The following is a 19,394-nucleotide window of genomic DNA, read 5'->3' on the forward strand; positions in this document are numbered from 1 at the left end:
GTTTTGATTTGGGGATCATATACCACAGAGCTCCCCTGGCAAGCCAGTAACTTAATAAAAAAAAAAAAAATGTTTGAAATTACAACATAAAAAATAAGGGCAACAGTAAAACTGATAAAGTACAAATATAGTGACATCATCTCAATGGCCAAAGATAATGAGTTCACCGCTATTAACCTGATGCTCCCTGACAGCACCTTAGCTTGCTGCATCACCTACGGAGAAATGTACCTGGGAGGATGACGGCGCTGCAGCGGTGGGCTCTGAGACCTGGATGTGCTGCACCTGGATGGCATGCTGCGTGTAGGTCTGAGGATCATGCAGCTGGCCAACATCCACGGTGGACTGCTGAGAGTGGTGTGGGGAAGTGGCCTGGAGGGAGAGAAGAACGGGTTCCACACCGGATGCATACTCACTGAGGTTAAAAGAGTTCCCCGAGAGAGGTCACCTGCGAGGCAAAACTGGAGCGAGGCTTTGAGTTTGAGGCCAACTGGGGCTATGTAGTGAGACTCTGTCTTCCAAACAATAAATCAAAGTTTGGGCGTGGCGGTGTATGTCTTTAATACAGCACTCAGGGGGCAGAGGCAGGTGGATCTCTGTGAGTTTGGAGCCAGCCTTGTCTACAATGTTCACTTACGTCTTAGGTCTGCTTCCTTACGGCATAACTAAAGGAACAGCAGTTCTGAGAGACATCCTTCTCTAGTCTCCAGTGAGCAAGAGTGAGTTGTCTAGTAGAGAACACAGTAATAGCTCTATTCCAGATGGAGCCGACTGGGGCTGGAGGGATGGACAGCAAGTAGGAGTACTTGTTGCTCTTCCAGAGGACCCGGGTTCAGTTCCCAGCACCCACACCTCACAATCACCTGTAACCCCAGTTCCAGAGGCTCTAACACTCACTTCTGACCTTCACAGAATGTTTTTTGTTGTTTTTTTTTTTTGTTTTGTTTTGTTTTGTTTTGTTTTGTTTTAGACAGGGTTTTTCTGTGTAGCTTTGCTCCTTTCCTGGAACTCACTTGGTAGCCCAGGCTGGCCTCGAACTTACAGAGATCCGCCTGGCTCTGCCTCCCGAGTGCTGGGATTAAAGGCGTGTGCCACCACCGCCTGGCCCCAGAATGTTTTAATAAATATAATAATAATATATACTAAAGGAGCTGACTGATATGAAGACTGAATCAAAATTACTCCCTAAAACCTCTCACTGGAAATAAATTATTCAATGTCCACGTAGGTATTTCTCAAACTAGCTCATCATGAAATATTCAGCCAGGTTACTAAGAGACAGGACACTCTAGTTAATGACACCTATTTCTGGAAGAGGGGTCACTGGAGCTGTACCAGCTGGCTGAGACACACAGGAGCTGAGGTCTCCTGACCACAGCAGAAACCTCTTACTCTTCTGAGCCCAGAGCCACCATGAGGGGCAGAAGGAAGAAGACAGTGGAGATGTTATTCTCCTGATGCCTCAAACCCAGCACCTCTACACAGCTGCACCCCACGAAGAGCCAACGATGCTTTCGGTGACCCCTGCTACCATGTTGGCCGCTGGCAATATGGCGCCCACAAAGGTAAAGAGAAATAAATGTCCCAGTACCGGAGCCACCTGCAACACTTGAAGCTGTATGTGCTGAGGCTGCTGCAGCCCAGATGCCGACTGAGACACAGGGATATACTGAATCCTCTGGTAGTCCCCCTGAGGTGTTCGGTAATCTGTCGTTAAGGTCTGGGACAGTTCTGTCATTGCCTGAGTTAGCAAGTCTGTTGTCTAGAAATTAAAACAAAACAAAACAAAACACAGAACATATTAGTAACAACACTGTAGCAATTTTAGTGTTCTTAAATCCTATAACAATTCAGTTTAGCATGAGGGTCATCATGGAAATACAAACTGGCCTGAGGGCCTGAGTCTGCCCCAGTGAAGCTGCTCTGGAGCTTCTGACATTATCACTGTGAAGGGCAGCATTAAACATGATTAAACACGTCCTGCTCCTCCTTGAGCGGAGAGATTTGGAAAGCACTGGCAAGAAGACCCAAGCATAAGCACAAGGCCGTAAGGTCTCGGGCTGAGGGCAGCGGCCCCACCTGCATCAGTCCATCAAATGACTGGCATGGCTTTGGCGTTTAGAGAGGACGAGCACTGAAGGGAATACACGCTCTTCCTGGCCACCCACTTACCACCACTGTCTCTCCAGTGGCACTATCTGTGGTTAAGACGGCTGGGGTGGCGCTGATCACGGCTGTCGTCAGCGGTGTGTGGATGGTGTTGGGGAGCTGGGCATACTCTGGATGTTTCTTTCGAATGTGTTGGACCATCTTGGTCTGGAAAATGAAGGAAAAAGAAACAATTACTGCAGCTAAAGCAGGAAAAGTACAAGTTTAAGGCCAGCCTGGGTGAATAGCAAGAACTTGTCTCAAAACAAAGCAAAAAGGACAATGATCAGAATTAGCCACTTTCTCATAGGCAAGTCCTCTAAGGTCCTTAAAGCATTTCATTTGATGCCTTTAATATGTTGCCTGTTTGTTTATTTTGCTAGGCACAAATAAGGCCCACCTCCTTGGGAAGGTAAAGCAGAAAAGATCACTTGAGCCCAGAGCTGGAGGCCAACCTAGGAAATACAGAGAAATCCTATCTCCTAAATTCAATAAAAAATCCCAGCAGCACTGACTATGCTTGGGAGCAACCAGCGCCAAGAGCAATACAAGGGTATAGGACGGGGGAGAAGAGAGGAGGAGGAAGAGGAGGAATAGAAACTCACACAGTTCTATACCATCAAGCAGCATCCAAAAAACCTCCCGCTTATTCCCAATCCCCACGAATGCCTGAAGCAATCAGTCACTCCTGGCCCACAGAAGTGACTTCCTTTTCAAGAACCATCGCAGTTCCTGAACAGTGATTCCACAGGCTGAGCTTGTAAACTGTGAGGCCAACACTCGACTATAATTATGGTCCTGAGCAGGCCAAGACAAAGGAAAACAGCTGAGTGCTCAGAAATAAACAGCAGTAATTTGGAGGAGTCCACGACATTCCCTTCCCATTTTTTGTTGTGGTCCCTGCCTATATAGGTCTCCTCCAGGCCAGCCATTCCTGAGAAGTCTATCTATTAGAACACTGCTGGTGTAAAGGTTCTGGTGTCAGACTCGGTCAGAGCCGTACGTACCTTGCTGCTATACTGCTTGGAGCAGTGTGGGCAGCAGACAGGAGGTGTGGCGATGGTGCCAGTCAGCTGGGTGTGGGTGCTCAGCATAGGGTCAGGCTCTCCAGGGCCAGCAGGACGAAGTTTCCGAATGCTTGGTGGGAGTTCAGCTCCTGGATGGTTCTTCAGAATATGGGCTTTGCGCTTGCTGGCACTCTTATAAACCTGCAGTTGAAATATTTGGCCATGAAAGCAACGTATGGTTCCACTTTCTTACTTAAAGCAAAATAAAAAATGTCATTCTAAGGAAAGGAGAAAAATGTATTGATGTAGGCCCAAATAAAACATATCAACAAGCTACAGTATGTGGTGGGACACGCCTGTCGTCTCAGCTCTGGAGACAGAGACTGCAAGAGGAGACTTCTGGTTGACTGCCATCTTGGGTTACTCAGTGAATCTAAGGCCTGTGTGAAGTAGAGCGAAAGCCTGTCTTAGAATAAGAGGGTTGCTGGATATGATGCCCACACCTAGCTCTCAAAACGCAAGAGCAAAAGGATGGCAATGTTGAGGCCAGCCTGAGCGATACAGCAAGACCCATCCTAAAAAACCCAGGGCTACGGATGTGAGTAGTGTATATTAGAATTAAGAGAATCTAATATAGATATGCTAGGCAATTTCCTTGAATTTTCTGTATAAATCTAAGATAATAACTATAAAAATACCCTTTCTCAAAAGTCTAAAAGATAAAACCACACCTAACAGCCTTTGTCTTTCTGTGTAACTGCAACAATACAAGCAGAGAGTTCCACCACAAATCTTTTCACCGCCTACTCAAGCTCCTAGGAACCTCAATCTACCACCTACCTTACAAGCTGGCAGACTGTTTTACAGCTTGGAAATTTCAAATGAGTTCATCTTCTAGGCTCTTGGTAATAAGTATTTGTTAGCATTCAGGCATCTGTACTGGCCTGCTCTCAAGGTCCTGACAGGATATACCTCAGCTGCAGTCACTAAGAGCACCCCTGAGCACGTTCACTATGTTTCCTTACAAAAGGTGGGCCTTGCCCACTTCCCGTCTCTTCCTCTTTCTCTTTCTCTTTCTCTTCCTTCACTCTCATCCCAAGGACTGGTCTCTGCCCTCTTCTCTCCCCTCCCTCAATAAACCTCCCATGTGGGCCCTGTTGTATGCTGTGACTCCTTCCTGCCACTTTTAAAATACAACATTTGGTGCTGTGACTTGACAGGCTCTCCCGGCAGTCCGAGATGTGCCCAAGACAGCCCGACGTTCCACCTAAGGATTGCTGGGACTCTCCATCCAACACCAATGATTGGTAAGCACCCCCCTTTCTCACTTCTGGCCATTTAACATGAGTGAGGCTTCATTTTTTGAGCACAGTCTTCACCTTCTGGCTTTTCTCGAAGTCCTGGAACCAGGCGACTGTGTCTCTCTCGGGCTCTTAGCCCTCGGCCCCTGTCCTTGCATGATGACATACTGAACAGCTTGTGCCCACTTAATCTGATCCTCCCTGGAATGCCAGAACATTCAGGCCTTTGGATCTTCTCTCTGCCTCATCCTTGGGAACTATCATACACCTCCTTGCCCCATTGGGATGTCTTTTGGAGACCCACTGACCATTCTTTGGACTAGGCAGTTGGGGAACCGAGAAAGAATTCTCATTTTCTTTCTTTTCTTTGCTCAAGAACTGCTTGTGTCTGTCTGCTCTTGCTCTAAGTGTTCTGTCTGTTTGCTGCAATGTGCAAATCAGAGATGGAGAAGCCAGCTTCGTCTTGCTCAGCACACACCAGTTCTCCCTTTCTATTTACTCAATTCCTGTTTAATTCTGTGTGTATGTGCATGTAACTATTAACAGAAACCACGTGGCTCTCCTCCATCTCGGCTGGTGACCTCATCACGATTTCTTGTGAGCTCCAGGGAGTTGACTTGGATCCACTTTGAACAGCATCTTGCCAGGTCCAAGGGGCACTGGACAGAGCCTGGACAGCAAAGTGAAACAGCCAGCTACCCCAGGACATGGCCAGCATCCCAGCTCTCTCAGGTCCCCCAGAGATGATCAACACTCCCAGGCCAGCAGGAAACAGTCTCAAGAACATGATGCCTTTATCCTGCCTCACCTGCTACCCCTTTCTAACTCCTCACCTTTTTATAATAAACAAAAGGGAGGAATGTTAGCATTCAGGTATCTGTACTGGTCCGCCCTTAGGATCCTGAGAGGATATACCTCAGCGGCAGTCACTAAGAGCACCTCCATGCTCATTCACTACATTTCCTTATAAAAAGTGGGCCTTGCCGGGTAGTGGTGGCGCACACCTTTAATCCCAGCACTCGGGAGGCAGAGCCAGGCGGATCTCTGTGAGTTCGAGGCCAGCCTGGGCTACCAAGTGAGTTCCAGGAAAGGCGCAAAGCTACACAGAGAAACCCTGTCTCGAAAAACCAAAAAAAAAAAAAAGTGGGCCTTGCCCACCTCCCATCTCTTTCTCTTCCTTCTCTGCCCTCCTCAATAAACCTCTGTTGTATGCTGTGACTCCTTCTCACCGCTTTTCAAATACAACAGTACTCTCTATTGTAAACATCACAGGCAGAAGGGATAATAAGAAAACAAAGTCAGTGAATTCCTCAGAAAGAAAAAAATGGCTTACAATTAATTTTTAAATTAAATTTTTGTAAAAAAAAAATTATGTGTACACCTGTACATCAGTGTATGTGCATGTAAAAATGCAGGTGCCCAGAAAGTCCAGAAGGAGGCATCAGATCCCCTGTAATGACAGGCAGTTGTGAACCACCTGATGTGGGTACTAGGAATTAAACTCAGGTCATCTGGGAGAGCAGCAAATGCTCTCAATCACTTAACCATCTCTCCAGCCTCTAAAATATTCTTTTGTTTTAAATGCGTGCATGTGTGTGTGTGTGTGTGTGTGTGTGTGTGTGTGTGTGTATCTGCCTATCTATAAGTGCACCATATTTGTACAGTGCTCATGGAAGACAGGAGAGGGCATCAGATCCCTTGGAGCTGCAAGAGACTGAGCTGCCCAATGCAGATGTTAGGAACAGAATCCTTGGCAATAGTAGTAACTGCTTCTTCTTACCCATGGAGCCATCTCCACAGCCCTTGGCTTACAATGAGGCTGCCTTTCAGCCTTACTGTCTAAATGGAAAACCCCAGTAGGCACCCCTCCAGGGCCTAAGCTCCCACTCCAGCAGCCTGGCCAGGAGGAGGGTTTTATAAACCTTTACCTTATCACAATACTGACAGAAGTAATCGCGGTTGGGCTTTATGATGGGGAGGGTTAACTCAGGCACCTCTTCTATCTTCATGTCTGGATGCCTCTTGGATAAGTGATTTACCTGGAAAAGAGAGAAAGAGACAGACAGAGAGAGTGCCATTACAAACAGAAATTAAACAAAAGCCTCTGGTAATGAGTGCTAAAAGTTAAACTCTGAAGCAAATGCTCAAAACAGTAAGGCCTTTGCCCAGAGCCAGCGTCATGAGACACACTGGACATCCAAGTGTCAATGGTCACTGTTATCAATAAATCATTCAGCAAATGACTGAAGGTTAGTTGGTCAACTGGAGTCCCATCAACAGCTTCTGTCTAAAAGAATGACCATTAGGGAAAGGAAAACTGCCTAGCATGAACTTCCTCAAGAATGAATCTGATGTAAACCTGGCTTTCATTATTCAATTGTCTTACTGAGACTGCTGAATGGAAACAAAGTACAGTTCTAGATTTGAACTACTAAGACTTTCTAACCACCTTAGTAGAAACATATTCTGTAACTGCACTGGCCGAGTCAGCTGAAAACAATGAGCTTGTCCTAACGCTCCCCTAATCTGGGACCACACTCCCTGCCCTGAAGAGAAGTTTCCTTACGTCACTGTTTGCTGACTGGACAAAGAAGACGTTGATAGGGAACAGTGGGAAAGAGATAAATAAAAATCCTACCAGAAAGAATAGTCAACTAAGGAGAGGAGGGAAGTAAAATGAGACAAGACCAAGAGATCAAGTAAAGGAAAACAAACTAATATTGAATAGTGACAGAGGTCTAGGGATGTAGCTCAGTGGTAGAGCACATGCCAAATAGGTACAAGGCCCCAGGCTCCGAGCATCAAACGGGAGAAAAGGAAGGGCATGGGAACTTTCTGGTCATCCAAAAAGTGAGTCAGAAGGGCAAGAGGTTTCTGTCACAGACAGCAAAGAAGCTCAAAGGGGGAGCTGCTTGCTTTTCTTCTCCCCAGCCACTCACGGACACATCCACAAATCTACTTTGTTAAGGCTCACTGCCACCGACCAGCAGGACGGGGTGGATCTGGAGACAGGGACTTGCTCATCTGGCACTGACCAGCATTCCTCGCCTCCGGAAACCCATCATGCACAGACGGCACTTGAATGTGAAGCTGTCGTAGTCTGTGGACGTGATGCGGGGTTTGAAGGTCTTGGAACGGCTGATGCGGTCGGCTTTCTTGGCCTCCCTTTCAGGGTTATGCATCCTTTGCATGTGCTCTCGAAGTTTGTCTTTTCGCTATTTGGAGAGATTTTGTTTAAAAAGGGGCAGGAGCAAGAATAGAAAATTTTTAATTGAAGGGTAATTTTTTTCTTTAAACCAACAGTGATTCTTGGGAAACCCACCAGCCACTTCAGGCAGGGAAATAGGTAAGCTGACTGCAGATCTTTACCTCTTCCTCCTCTCCTCCAAAATCAGTCCCCAGGCTCATCCCAGCTCTGTAGCAGATACCTGCTTTGGCATCCTCTTCCTCTCTGCCCCCACCTCCAGTGGATCACACATATCTTCCCCTGCAAACATCTTTCTGCCCGACTCATCCCATTATCCCAGTCCCTAATTCCAGCTGGGAACCAGCCAGCCAAGCCTGCCAGAGAAGCAAGTAGACCAGCAAGGCAGGTAGACAGGCTTCAGATCTCTACTCTCCCTTCTCTCCTCCACACCCAATCCCCCAGTCTCATCCCCAGCTCTGGAGCAGGCGACTGTGGCCTCTCCACACTCTCTGCCCTCACTGCCAGGGGCCTGAGCAGACTCTGGTGGAACATTCTGCTTTCCTCACATCTGTGGACCTCCCAGCCCCCACCCTCTAGCCCATCTCCATTCCTAAGTGTCAGCCCCCAGTATCTAGAAATACTCTCCCAACAATGACAAGATCAGATATCAGTACCTAGAACTATAATCGTCCTGAACCCAAGGTTTCTCTGTGTAGCAGTCCTGGCTGTCCTGGAACTTGCTTTGTAGACCAGGCTGACCTCAAACTCAGAGATCTGCCTGCCTCTGTCTCCCAAGTGCTAGAATTGAAAGCATGCACCACCATTGCCTGACTATTACATGTGTTTTTTGTTTTGTTTTGGTTTGGTTTGGTTTTCGAGACAGGGTTTCCCTGTGTAGTTTTGGTACCTGTCCTGGATCTCACTCTACAGACCAGGCTGGTTTCGAACTCACAGAGATCTGCCTGGCTCTGCCTCCGGAGTGCTGGGATTAAAGGTGTGCTTTACATAGGTTGTATTTGTAGGGGAAACTCACATGCCATGGTGTGCGGGTGTGGATGTTAGAGGACCCTCAGGCTAGCGCCCTACCTTAAACTGCTTCCCACAGGTGGAGCACAGGAAGTCCTTGCGGTCGGAGTGCCGGAGCATGTGCAGCCTCAGTTTGTCGGGGCGGCAGAAGGCCTTGTCGCACTCGGTGCACTGGTAGATCTTCTCCGAGTGGAAGCTGCGCACGTGCTTCTTCACCTGGCCGGGAAGACGGGGTGCTCAGGCCAAAAGAGGGGACCAGAGGCGGCGGTGACGCTAGAGGGAGCCAACGCACCGCTGAGGACTGCCAGTAGCCTGGCCAGTCATCCAGTCACAAGGGACAACAGCCCTCAGCAACACACGCTGTCCTTATCACAAAAAAACAGCACAGGCCAGAGAGCCCTGAGCATCTGAACCTCCCAGGTAACTCACAGGGAGAAAGAGCACTGCCTCAACCTTTGCACGAGTTTCTTCTTCTTTTTAAGGCTAAAATGAGGGGTTGCTTTGGATTTTAATCAATCTTGCCTATAAGAAAACAAAAGTCACCGTGCGGTGGTGGTGCACGCCTTTAGTCCCAGCACTCGGGAAGCAGAGCCAGGCGGATCTCTGTGAGTTCAAGGCCAGCCTGGTCTACAGAGCAAGATCCAGGACAGGCTCTAAAGCTACACAGAGAAACCCTGTCTCGGGGGAAAAAAAGAAAAGAAAAGAAAACAAAACAAAACAAAAGTCATTTGTTGTCATTTTTGTTTCTACATCTGCAGAGGTAATCTTGCTTTATTAGTAGCTGACCCTTTCAAATCGTCCTCTAAAAGCAGGTCTGGGATGTAGCTCACTATAACACAACTGCCTGCGGCCACACACGCTCACTCAAGCCCTAAGCTCAGTCTCAGCTCTAGAAGAAATGGGTCAGGTTCTAAAGAATGAAAGATAGGAATCAGATGACATTGGCAGTCGTTCATTAGTGAACACTGATTTCCTTCCTCCTGGACTGGGACATGTTCCCTTTACTTCAGATCATTTTATAGCGGTACCCTGCCTGATTCAACTCCAGTACGTGGGTGGGGGTGGAGGGCACAGAAGGACTTAGGTTTTGAGCTCTCTTAGCTACAAATAATAAATGAAAAAGCTTTGGAAGGGGATACAACTCAATAGTACAATGTATGCTTAGTATGTAGGATGCTTTGAATCCAATAGCCAGCACTAATGGGGGGGGGGGGGTAAGTAAGCTGTGGACAGAAGCTAAGCAGAAAATCTACCAAACTGATCTTTAAAGCACCCGGCTTCCCTAAAGTTGGAGTTCCTTTTGCTATTGCATTATGCCTTAACAACTTAACTGTGTGCAGAAAGACTGCCCAAGACTCTCACTGTTAGAAGAACTATGATTAAACCACAGTTCTTTGGCTTTTGTAATTTTTAAAGACTATTCTATGAGATATTGTGATTTAATTATTTACTGAACATAAAAATATTTTCACTTAAATTAAATCAGGGACACTCTGGGACTTCTCTAGTCCGTGCCTTATACAACAGCATATTATCTGCCAACTCTCTGTTTCCTTTCAAGATACACAACCTTAGTAAAGCAAGACAGGAAACCAGAATGGTAGAGATGTTTCCCATCCAGAAAGGAAGGAATATGTTCTATAAATTCTATGCTGTTTTATGAGTAATAGATATCTGACAAAGATTTTTAAAAGGGCTTTTTAAAAATAATAACCAGATTTTTTTTACATTTATTTTTAGTGCATGTGTGCTACAATGAACAGTGGAGCTCAGAGGACAGTTTGCCGGGGAAAATTATCGCGTGGGTTCCAGGGACTGAAGTCAGATCACTGGGCTTGGCAGAAAGCATCTTTACCCCCTTGGCTATCTTGCCAGCCCCAGATCGCATGTTAATTACTAGAAATACAACTTAAGACACTTAAAAACAGTAATCTGGAGCGCTAAAGAAAATAATACTCGGTACATGAAATGTAGTTTGAAACTATTACAAAGTTATTTCAAAAAAAAAAAAAAAGTGAAAATATAGGTGCTGGATGGTCTCGGTTTTCCAAAAATTGAAGTTTCTTTTACCCAAAGACAGAAGCAGACAGGAATCTAGGGCGCACACACTCACCTGGATAAAATCAGGGAACCGTTTCTTACAAGTTGGGCAGGTGAAGTAGCCATCATTGATATGAATGGCCACATGATCTTTCAACAAATCAAGGCGGTCAAAGGATTCTGGGCAAAAAATGCAAGAGTAAGTCTTCTGGTCGGAATGGAGCTTCATGTGGCTCTCCAGGGAGGCGCTGCTGAGGAAGCCCTTGTTACAGAGATCACAGGTCAAAGGGCAGTTCCCCTCCCGCCCATGGAAGCGCAAGTGTTGGTCCAGTTTGTCCTTTTCCCTGAAGGCCTTCCCACACTGCAGACATTTGAAAGGCCGGAAGGACTTCCGGATAAATAAGTGCTGAAGAGCTGCATTCTGAAAGACACAAACAGAACCGTGTGGTGAGGACCAAGAGTGACAACCGCGATCAGACTTCCTAGAAAAGCTGAGCTCAAGCTCACACAAAGGAGACCGGTGAGAACAGCTCAGGCTGCAGCTATCCCAAAGAAGGTTGTCTTGAAGAGACAAAGTTTTGGGGGTTCATTTCATGGGGGTTCACTTCCTATCTTTTTTACTATGTATACAGCATTCTGCCTGCAGGTGTGCCTGCAGGCCAGAAGAGGGCACCAGACCTCGTTACAGATGGTTGTGAGCCACCATGTGGTTGGTTGCTGGAAATCGAACTCAGGACCTTTAGAAGAGCAGCCTGTGATCTTAGCTACTGAGCTATCTCTCCAGCCCCTCACTTCATATCTTTGTATGTGTACTTCCTTGTGAAAGGATTTAAGCAAATTTCAAAGCATTTTTTGTTTTTTTAAGACAGGGGCTCACTATATAGCTCTAGCTGTCCTGGAACTCACAGAGATCTGCCTGCCTCTACATCCCATGTGCTGGGATTAAAGGCGTGCACCACTACAGCCTGCTCAAAACATGTTTTCACATAGGAAACTAAAAAAGAAAGAAAACAAACCCAGAGCAGAACAGAACAAAAATTAAAGATTTGGAAGAAAAAAACTTGGGTAAATCACACATGCATGAATGAGCCTAGAGTATGTGAGTCTTTAAAAGTCCTTGATGAAGGAATCTGAAACATTTCACAATCAAATAACAGAAACTTAAGGGCAATTAGACATTCCCCAAAGGGAGGCAGAGAAAGAAACAGGTATGGGGTCTCCTTGGGCATAAGAAATTAATTCAGTGGATTTTATGCAATGTGACTTACTGGTCTCGATGTAAGAAAATGAGCTGAGAGGAAAATGAAGATTTATGGGAACGCATTTGTTGGTGGGACATGGCGTGAACACACCATAAATGGAATACATGTATTTCAGTTCTCTACCACGGTAGTTGGTCAGTTCTAGTTAGAATGCCACCTAACAAAGCTATGCCCCCCCCCCCCCGCTGTGTTTCCGGTCTAAACAGGTCAATTTACTCTTTCCTTTTCAGAACAGACTGCCCTTCTAAGGCTGGTGAGCGGTCTTGTAAATCCATGCAGTTGTCACAGGGACCCCAAGCCAGAAAAGACAGACACTCAGTGGAATCTGTCAAAGCTGCTAGACAAATAACAGGCCCTCCGCTGAGAGCAAATCCCTACAGATAGCACTCACACAGAGAATACAGAATCAATATTTGTTCTGCCACAAGGGAGACTCATCCCTATGTTCCTCAAAGCACGGAGGGCAAAGGTCTAGATGGCTTTCCGGTGGGGAAATCCTTCAGCATGGACCTGGGAATGGGTGTGCCTCGGCAGCTAGAAGGGAAGAGCCACTGAGAGATTAACGGGGAAAGCAAAATACTTATTTGTGATTCACGGAAATTTCTGAACATGGTCCAATTCACCTAACAGGAAGTGTCTCTCCGGGCTTCTCTAACAAGGCCAAGAGAGGCATTTGAAGGTGCTACCTAGTCATTTATTTGGAGTGCTGAATGACAATTCTGTTGTCTTCCTAAGTTGACGGGGGCTACTTGAAGGATGGGAATAGGGCATCACATTTTACTCCTTTCTGTGTCTAGATCCCTTAATAAACTACTTAGTCACAGGAAGTCTCACATACTAGCTTGAAAATTAATAAAATATATTTCAAATAAAAATCTAAACTTATTCCGAGGTTCTTCTCTGCAGTATCCATGGCGATCCTGAAGATCAGATCTTTATGAATCAGCCAGTTGCTTGCATTTCCTCAAGCTGCTTGGCAGCTCTCTAATCCTTCCAGTTGACCCTGACACACTCTTGGCAAAGAGCATCTTCCTATTTTCCTCTCTTTCAGAATGCTATGGAAAGACGCCAGGTAAGCAGATGTTCCTCTACAGCTCAGTGAAGATTCGGGACATGGAGCATGTCTGCCATGGAAGAATCACTTCCTTGGTCCAGCCTCGCTCGGGTTTCCAAGGACAGACCTGCTGCACCACAGTGGACGGTCCCCCAGGGGACTCCATTTCTGCTGGGTGCCAAATCCAGAATTCAGCTTCGGTTTGCTCCACTATGCTCCTCCGTCTCCTGTCATTTCTGATTAGCATGAGTACCTTCAGACACTTGATTGGAACGGAGCAGCCACCTGGCTCTCCTTCCTTGGTCCTATTGGAACTCTTATCATCTGTCATTTCCACGGAGCCCTGAACACTGTCTGAGTGCTCGAGAGCCGGCCTGCTTCCCTGCAAGCCGATGGCAATCGTGTTACAGGGCAGTGAGAAAGAGCACCGCGCTGCCCCCACCTCTGACCCACTTCCCGGCTGGCTCTGCTCAAAGGTAGTTTCCCCTGTGCACAGTGGGCTGCCCCCACCCTTGACCTACTTGCAGGCTGGTTCTGCTCTAAGGTAGCTCTTTTGTGCACAGCCACACCCGGGCCACGTCTAGAAGAAACCATCACAAACAGGGAGGCTGCACACAGATGCATCACGGGTCTTCTAATCCCCGAGCTCCCTTAAGTCAGTGCCACCACACTGTAAGGCACAGTGGCTGCTCAAAGGACGCCAAGACAGTGTCTTCCTTCTAAACTCCATTACATTACAGTGACTTCTCAGAGAGGAGTCTTCATTTGTGCAATGATTCTCAAGTTGGACATGAACAGCTGAGGGAAGCCACACTATTGGTTCATTTTCACACTACTGTGATCCTGAGACTAAAGCAAATGAATCAGCTTGTTTGTTGGGTTTTGGTTGTGTTTAAAAAAAAAAAAAAAAAGAACAAAAAATTCTGTCATGCACCCAGCTTTCAAAACCTTTGGTGGGCTAAACCTGCCCACTATCCCTCACTCTGCTCTCTGCTCCACCAACGCCCGTACCAGACACTACACTGCACCAAGTACATCTTGTGCCTGGGCTCTGGTCCTATGGTTGATTTCCTATGGAGTTATCTACCAAGGGCCTGTCTGCTATCTACAAATTATTTCCTGACCTCCCCATATTGGGCCCTTCATTCGTCTCAGTTCCTAGAGCAGTCGTAGGCTGCACCTGTGCCTTTGACATGGAAATGCAAGCAGCCCCCTGTCAACGCTGGCTCCTTACGAGACTTCAGCCCCTAGAGCCCCAAGCTCTGTTGTTGCCCAGACACTGCTGGACATGCAGTCCCGCACCACAGCACAGACCACTGCGACTGTTCAGAGATGGAAGGGGCCTTGGAGTCCTAGTCTTCATCTGCACAGGAAGAATCTGCAGCCCACAATTTACTCACTTGTCTATTTGCAAATAAATTCTCAGCATTCATTAATTTGCATTTATAGAGGCATCCAAATTGTGTTTTCCATCTGGATTTAGTAAGTACAGGATGCAAGGAACAGCGGGTCAGCAAACACTTAAATAACATTCTGTTATGTGAAACACAGGAAACAAACCTACCTGCAGCTCCAACTGAGCAGGCAGCATTAGAGGAGAGAAAAATAGTTACATTACCAATTGGATTGGAAGACTTCCCTTCAGTTGGTCATTACCAATCTGGATAAAAAGATGAAAAAATATATAGCCCTACTTTTTAGAATGTGTGAGAGGAAAAATCAAGACAGATCACCTAATATAGACCTCCAAAGGCTTCACACATGTGGCTTCCACTCTGATGCAAGGAACCTGGTGCTGGAACCAGTACCCCACCTCTTGAAACCAAAGTGCACAAAAGGCTATACTATGCTTTTCCTTTCCCAGCTTGACGACAGGGTAGGCTGTGATTCTTTTCCCTTCAAGACAATTAAATGGAGGAAGCATTTCCCTCAACTTGGTAGGCATCAGAATTACCAAAGGAACAGTGATGGTAGCTGGACAGGAGCACAGGTGCAGACTGGGAAGTGACGTCAGTGATGATGGACAGAAGGACAGGTGCAGACTGGGAAGTGACGTCAGTGATGATGGACAGGAGGACATTTATTCACATCATTTCTTCTTCAGGCCTATAGTTATGAATTCTTTTTTTTTTTTTTTTTTTTTTTTGGTTTTGCAAGACAGGGTTTCTCTGTGTAGCTTTGGAGCCTTTCCTGGATCTTGCTCTATAGACCAGGCTGGCCTCGAACTCACAGAGATCCACCTGCCTCTGCCTCCTGAGTGCTGGGATTAAAGGCGTGTGCCACCACCGCCTGGCTAGTTATGAATTCTTGGAATTTATAGAGCGAGACAAAAGTTGTATGTATTTCGATTACCATTTGTTCATGTGATATTTCTTTCAGTCCTCTAGTTCTGAATTCTTGAAATTATATAGAATAAGCTGAGAGTTGTACATATTTCAGTTCTAGGACCTTCATTAAGGATATTTAAACAGTTTTCAGAGCCCTTTGAGGCTGTCATGTGACTAAGAATGTGTAAATGTACCGTTAAATGAAATGAATGCATTTCCAAGGTCCCTTCTAACTTATAGGCAAAGAAGCAGACCAAAAGAGGGAGCAGACCAGGTCTCATTCACAGCAAGACCCCAGCAAGGAGTCACTATCCCTATCTCCAAAGCACACCTTCAATGCTTTGACTAATCATCATTAGAAAGAAAGGAAGAAAAGACCAGAACAACCCTAAGCTAACATGACCATCCATCTAGAAAATGTAAAGGCTAGAAAGCTTGTGTATGGATGGGTGTGTTTCTTTTTTATGTGCAAGTCAAGTATCTACAAATCTTTTTACACATTAGCTGCCACAAACACAAGTTTATATCCTTACTTGTTGTCGACATAGACATCACACCAAAGCATATTTCTTTCCATACACACTCACTGCAGTTCCTAACTCAGGCTCAAATGCAGCCCACAAAATAAAAGAAGCATGTTAGAAACGGAAGACAGAGGACCTCTGCAGCCCACAGTCCAGAGCCAAGACACAGACAACACAACTGGTTTACTGACCAGCCCCCAAACGGCTGCTCTGCTTTTAGCTGGGCCAGGTGGAGATCCTGAACCTGACACTTGCTAGTCCCCCTTGGAACCACAAATAACCACATCTAGTTACCCACAATTTCCCTGAGAGCTATGACTAGAGAGAGATTAGAATGACTGTGAATATCAACATTTTAGGTTGGTAAGTAGAGCTTAGGGAAAGAACCCCTGTTCAGCCTGTGTAAGACCTTTGGTTCAATCTATAGCACCAAAAAGAAAGAAAGGAAGAGAGAAAGGAAGGAAGGAAGGGAGGGAGGGAGGAGGGAGGGAGGGAGGGAGGAGGGAGGGAGGGAGAGAGAGAGAGAGAGAGAAAGAAAGAAAGAAAGAAAGAAAGAAAGAAAGAAAGAAAGAAAGAAAGAAAGAAAGAAAGAAAGAAAGAAAGAAGAAAGGGGGAGGGAGGGAAGAAGGGAGAAAATTAAGTAAAATATAAGTAATTATTGTAGTTAAATACACCTAAGCCCTTATTTTGAAACTTTGAATTCAGAAATATAAGGAGCTAGACTATTTTAAGTATACTAGTCCATGAGCGGCCCAAATGCAGGCCTCTGTGTACCATAACTATGTTTGTTGATTGACTCTAGGACAACCATGTCAGCTTGTCATGAACAGAAACACTGAGAAAAAGCACTTTTGCAAAGTAAGGCAGATATAAAGGGCATTTGGAAGGCTAGATGCAAGATTTCAAAGTGAATGGTCCACAGGCTGGGACACAGAGCCCCGAGAGAGCCGGCCAGGAGGAGGAAGGTAACCAACTGGCCAGGGAGTGCACACTTTCCCACTTACTCGGATCCGTTTGGCCCTTCGCATATCATCCGCTGTCAGAGTGGTCTGGGCAGGCACCACAGTCTCTTCTTGCTGTGGCTGCAGGTGCAAGGTGTGAGTTTCTGGTTCCTGCTCCAGAGAAGTCGGGGTTTCCTGTGGCAGCTGGGGGATTGGGATGGATGCTTGTTCTGGCTGATCCAGTCCATTCAGAGCAGCTGGTTCAGCCTCATCGAACTGCTCCTTTGTGGGGAAATGCAGCAAGTCCTGAATTTTGCAAACACCAGGAGTTACCTCCTTGTCTACATAAAGATCAGTAATACAAGGACTATTGGCTCAAATTCAAAATCATTGCTATTTAATTACTTAAGAGGAGGGTCTTGCTACATTTCTAGGCTGGCCAAAACCTCCTAAGCTAAAACAATCATCTTACCTCAGCTTCCAGAGCAGCTAGGACTATGGAACATGCCACCTAGCCTAGTTACAGTTTTTTAAAAAATGATTAGCATTATGGTGCAGAAAATAATACTCTCCCTCTGAGAAAGTTAACAGGTAAATGTGTGCAGAATGCAAAAACTGTAAGACATCTCTGGTCACAGAACAAGGAAACTGACACAATCTTTCTAAGCAACACTCGAAAATACATTTTTTGGGTCAGGCAGTGGTGGCACACGCCTTTAATCCAAGCACTCAGGAGGCAGAAGCAGGCGGATCTCTGTGAGTTCGAGGTTAGCCTGGTCTACAGAGTGAGATCCAGGATATCTAGGCCTACACAGAGAAAGCCTGTCTCAAAAAAACAGAAACAAAAACAACAAAAACCCCACTGTTCCAATCCCACTTTAGTTGGCAGGACAATACTCGAATACCACAGGATTGTAAACATCTGAAAGGTTTCTCAAGCCAGGCACAGCTGAGTATCCCCGAAACAAGCGTCTAAGAAGGAGCTCCTTGGACCCCAATACCTGTGTCCCATCGTCGCTCTTTTCACCGTTTTCACTGGTGATTTCCAAACGGATAAATTTTGGAGGACGCCCGGGTCGCCGGCCTGGGCCAAATCTCCTCTTGCCTCGACCCCTTCCTCTGCCTCTTGTTCTGGGGACAAGAGACTGGGTTACATACAGTCACTGCGTGGCACCCCCAGCATCACCCTAAGCGCTTCTCGCTGCCCTCACTTCATCACTTCCACTGGCTCTTCTTTCTGATGGACACCACTGCGTTGCTAATGAGTGCTTCCTACATCTCTCACCTTTTCTCTCCAGCCCAGAGACGGAGATGTCTTAACAATTTGGGGGAAAATAAGAGCTAAAATAACGACAACACTTTGCTTTTGAAAGGAGGTGGGAAACGCAAACAGGACAGGCCATGCTTGCCCTACTGCTCGCTCCAGGATTCAGTCCATTCTTCTTCCTCTTTTCCTCGGCTCCTACTCCTTCCCAGAAATGTGGCTAACTTCACATAAGTCTTGCTTTCCACAGCTTTCTAGATAGTCAAAACCAATTCAACTGTTCCATAACAAGTCAAGTAAACACAAACTGAAGTCATTCCCTTTAACTGATACCCAACAGGCAAAATGTCCCTATCAGATGAGACTCCTGGGCTGGGGATGAAGCTGGGCTGGCAGAGTGCTTGCCTAGCATCCCCAGGACTGCATATGCTAGATCTGGTGGCACACACTTGTAATTCCCGCACTCAGGAAGGGGAAGCAGGAGGATCAGAAGTTCAAGATCACCCTCAGCCACATAGCAAGTTCAAGGTCAGCCTGGACCACAACAAACTGTATCTCAAAACAATGAGAGGAGGGGGAAAGAGGAAGGGAGGAACAGAGGGAGAGAGAGAGAGAGAGAGAGAGAGAGAGAGAGAGAGAGAGAGAGAGAGAGAGAGACTAGATTACAGTCAGCAGTATAGCACTTGCCCAGCATGTGTGAGGCCCTGGCTGAGGCAAGGAGTGGGGCAAGTGGATTCAGAAAGAGCATCACACATTTATTTTGGAAGGTGTGTGTGCCGGCTCACCTTGACTGCCAACCTGACTAGGCTGAGACACACCCAGGACATTAGCAATGCACACCTGTGTTGTGTGTGTGCATGACTGTTTACAGAGAGGGTTTACTAAGTGGGAGAGAGCTGCTCTAAATACAGACAGCACCACCCCACAGACTCGGAGTCTCAATGTTCTGAAAAAGAGACCACTACAGCACAGGCGTCCTCTCACTGCTGTGTGGCACTGTGAGGTGAATTAGCTCTTCTCTGTCATGCCCTTTCCACCATAGAAAACTGAAACTACAAACAAAATAATCCTCTCCACCTTGAATTATTTTTCTCATTTACTTTGTCATAGCAATGAAGAGCTAACACAGCGTGTGAGGTGCACAAAATATCAATGAGATCATGTTTCACTCTTCCATGCAGCCATTAAACAAATACATTTTTTCCAGGAATTTTATTTTTCCTAAGATGGGGTCTTACTACATTGCCTAGGCTGGTCCAAAACTCCTAAGCTGAAGGGATCGTCCTATCTCTGTGTCCAACTGACTTGTCACT

At 46.3% G+C, this 19,394-nt stretch overlaps 1 protein-coding gene across 3 annotated transcripts in view; it reads right to left on the reverse strand.

Annotated features, from left to right (window-relative positions):
• Positions 1-19,394, reverse strand: part of Prdm10 (PR/SET domain 10) — a 104,687-nt gene that overhangs the window by 17,831 nt on the left and 67,462 nt on the right. The window contains exons 10-20 of one of the 3 annotated variants that reach the window (XM_028858972.2): positions 17,819-17,948; positions 16,881-17,123; positions 14,590-14,601; positions 10,783-11,130; positions 8,730-8,885; positions 7,492-7,671; positions 6,385-6,495; positions 3,156-3,356; positions 2,173-2,316; positions 1,592-1,762; positions 232-372 (exon numbers count right to left, since the gene is read on the reverse strand). In XM_028858972.2, coding sequence (XP_028714805.1) covers positions 232-372; positions 1,592-1,762; positions 2,173-2,316; positions 3,156-3,356; positions 6,385-6,495; positions 7,492-7,671; positions 8,730-8,885; positions 10,783-11,130; positions 14,590-14,601; positions 16,881-17,123; positions 17,819-17,948 — 1,837 coding nt within the window. The remainder of the gene's footprint in view (positions 1-231; positions 373-1,591; positions 1,763-2,172; positions 2,317-3,155; positions 3,357-6,384; positions 6,496-7,491; positions 7,672-8,729; positions 8,886-10,782; positions 11,131-14,589; positions 14,602-16,880; positions 17,124-17,818; positions 17,949-19,394) is intronic. The other 2 variants (XM_028858974.2, XM_028858973.2) reach the window with 2 other exon arrangements.

Source organism: Peromyscus leucopus, chromosome 7 (genome assembly GCF_004664715.2).
Source record: "Peromyscus leucopus breed LL Stock chromosome 7, UCI_PerLeu_2.1, whole genome shotgun sequence".
NCBI lineage: Eukaryota > Metazoa > Chordata > Mammalia > Rodentia > Cricetidae > Peromyscus > Peromyscus leucopus.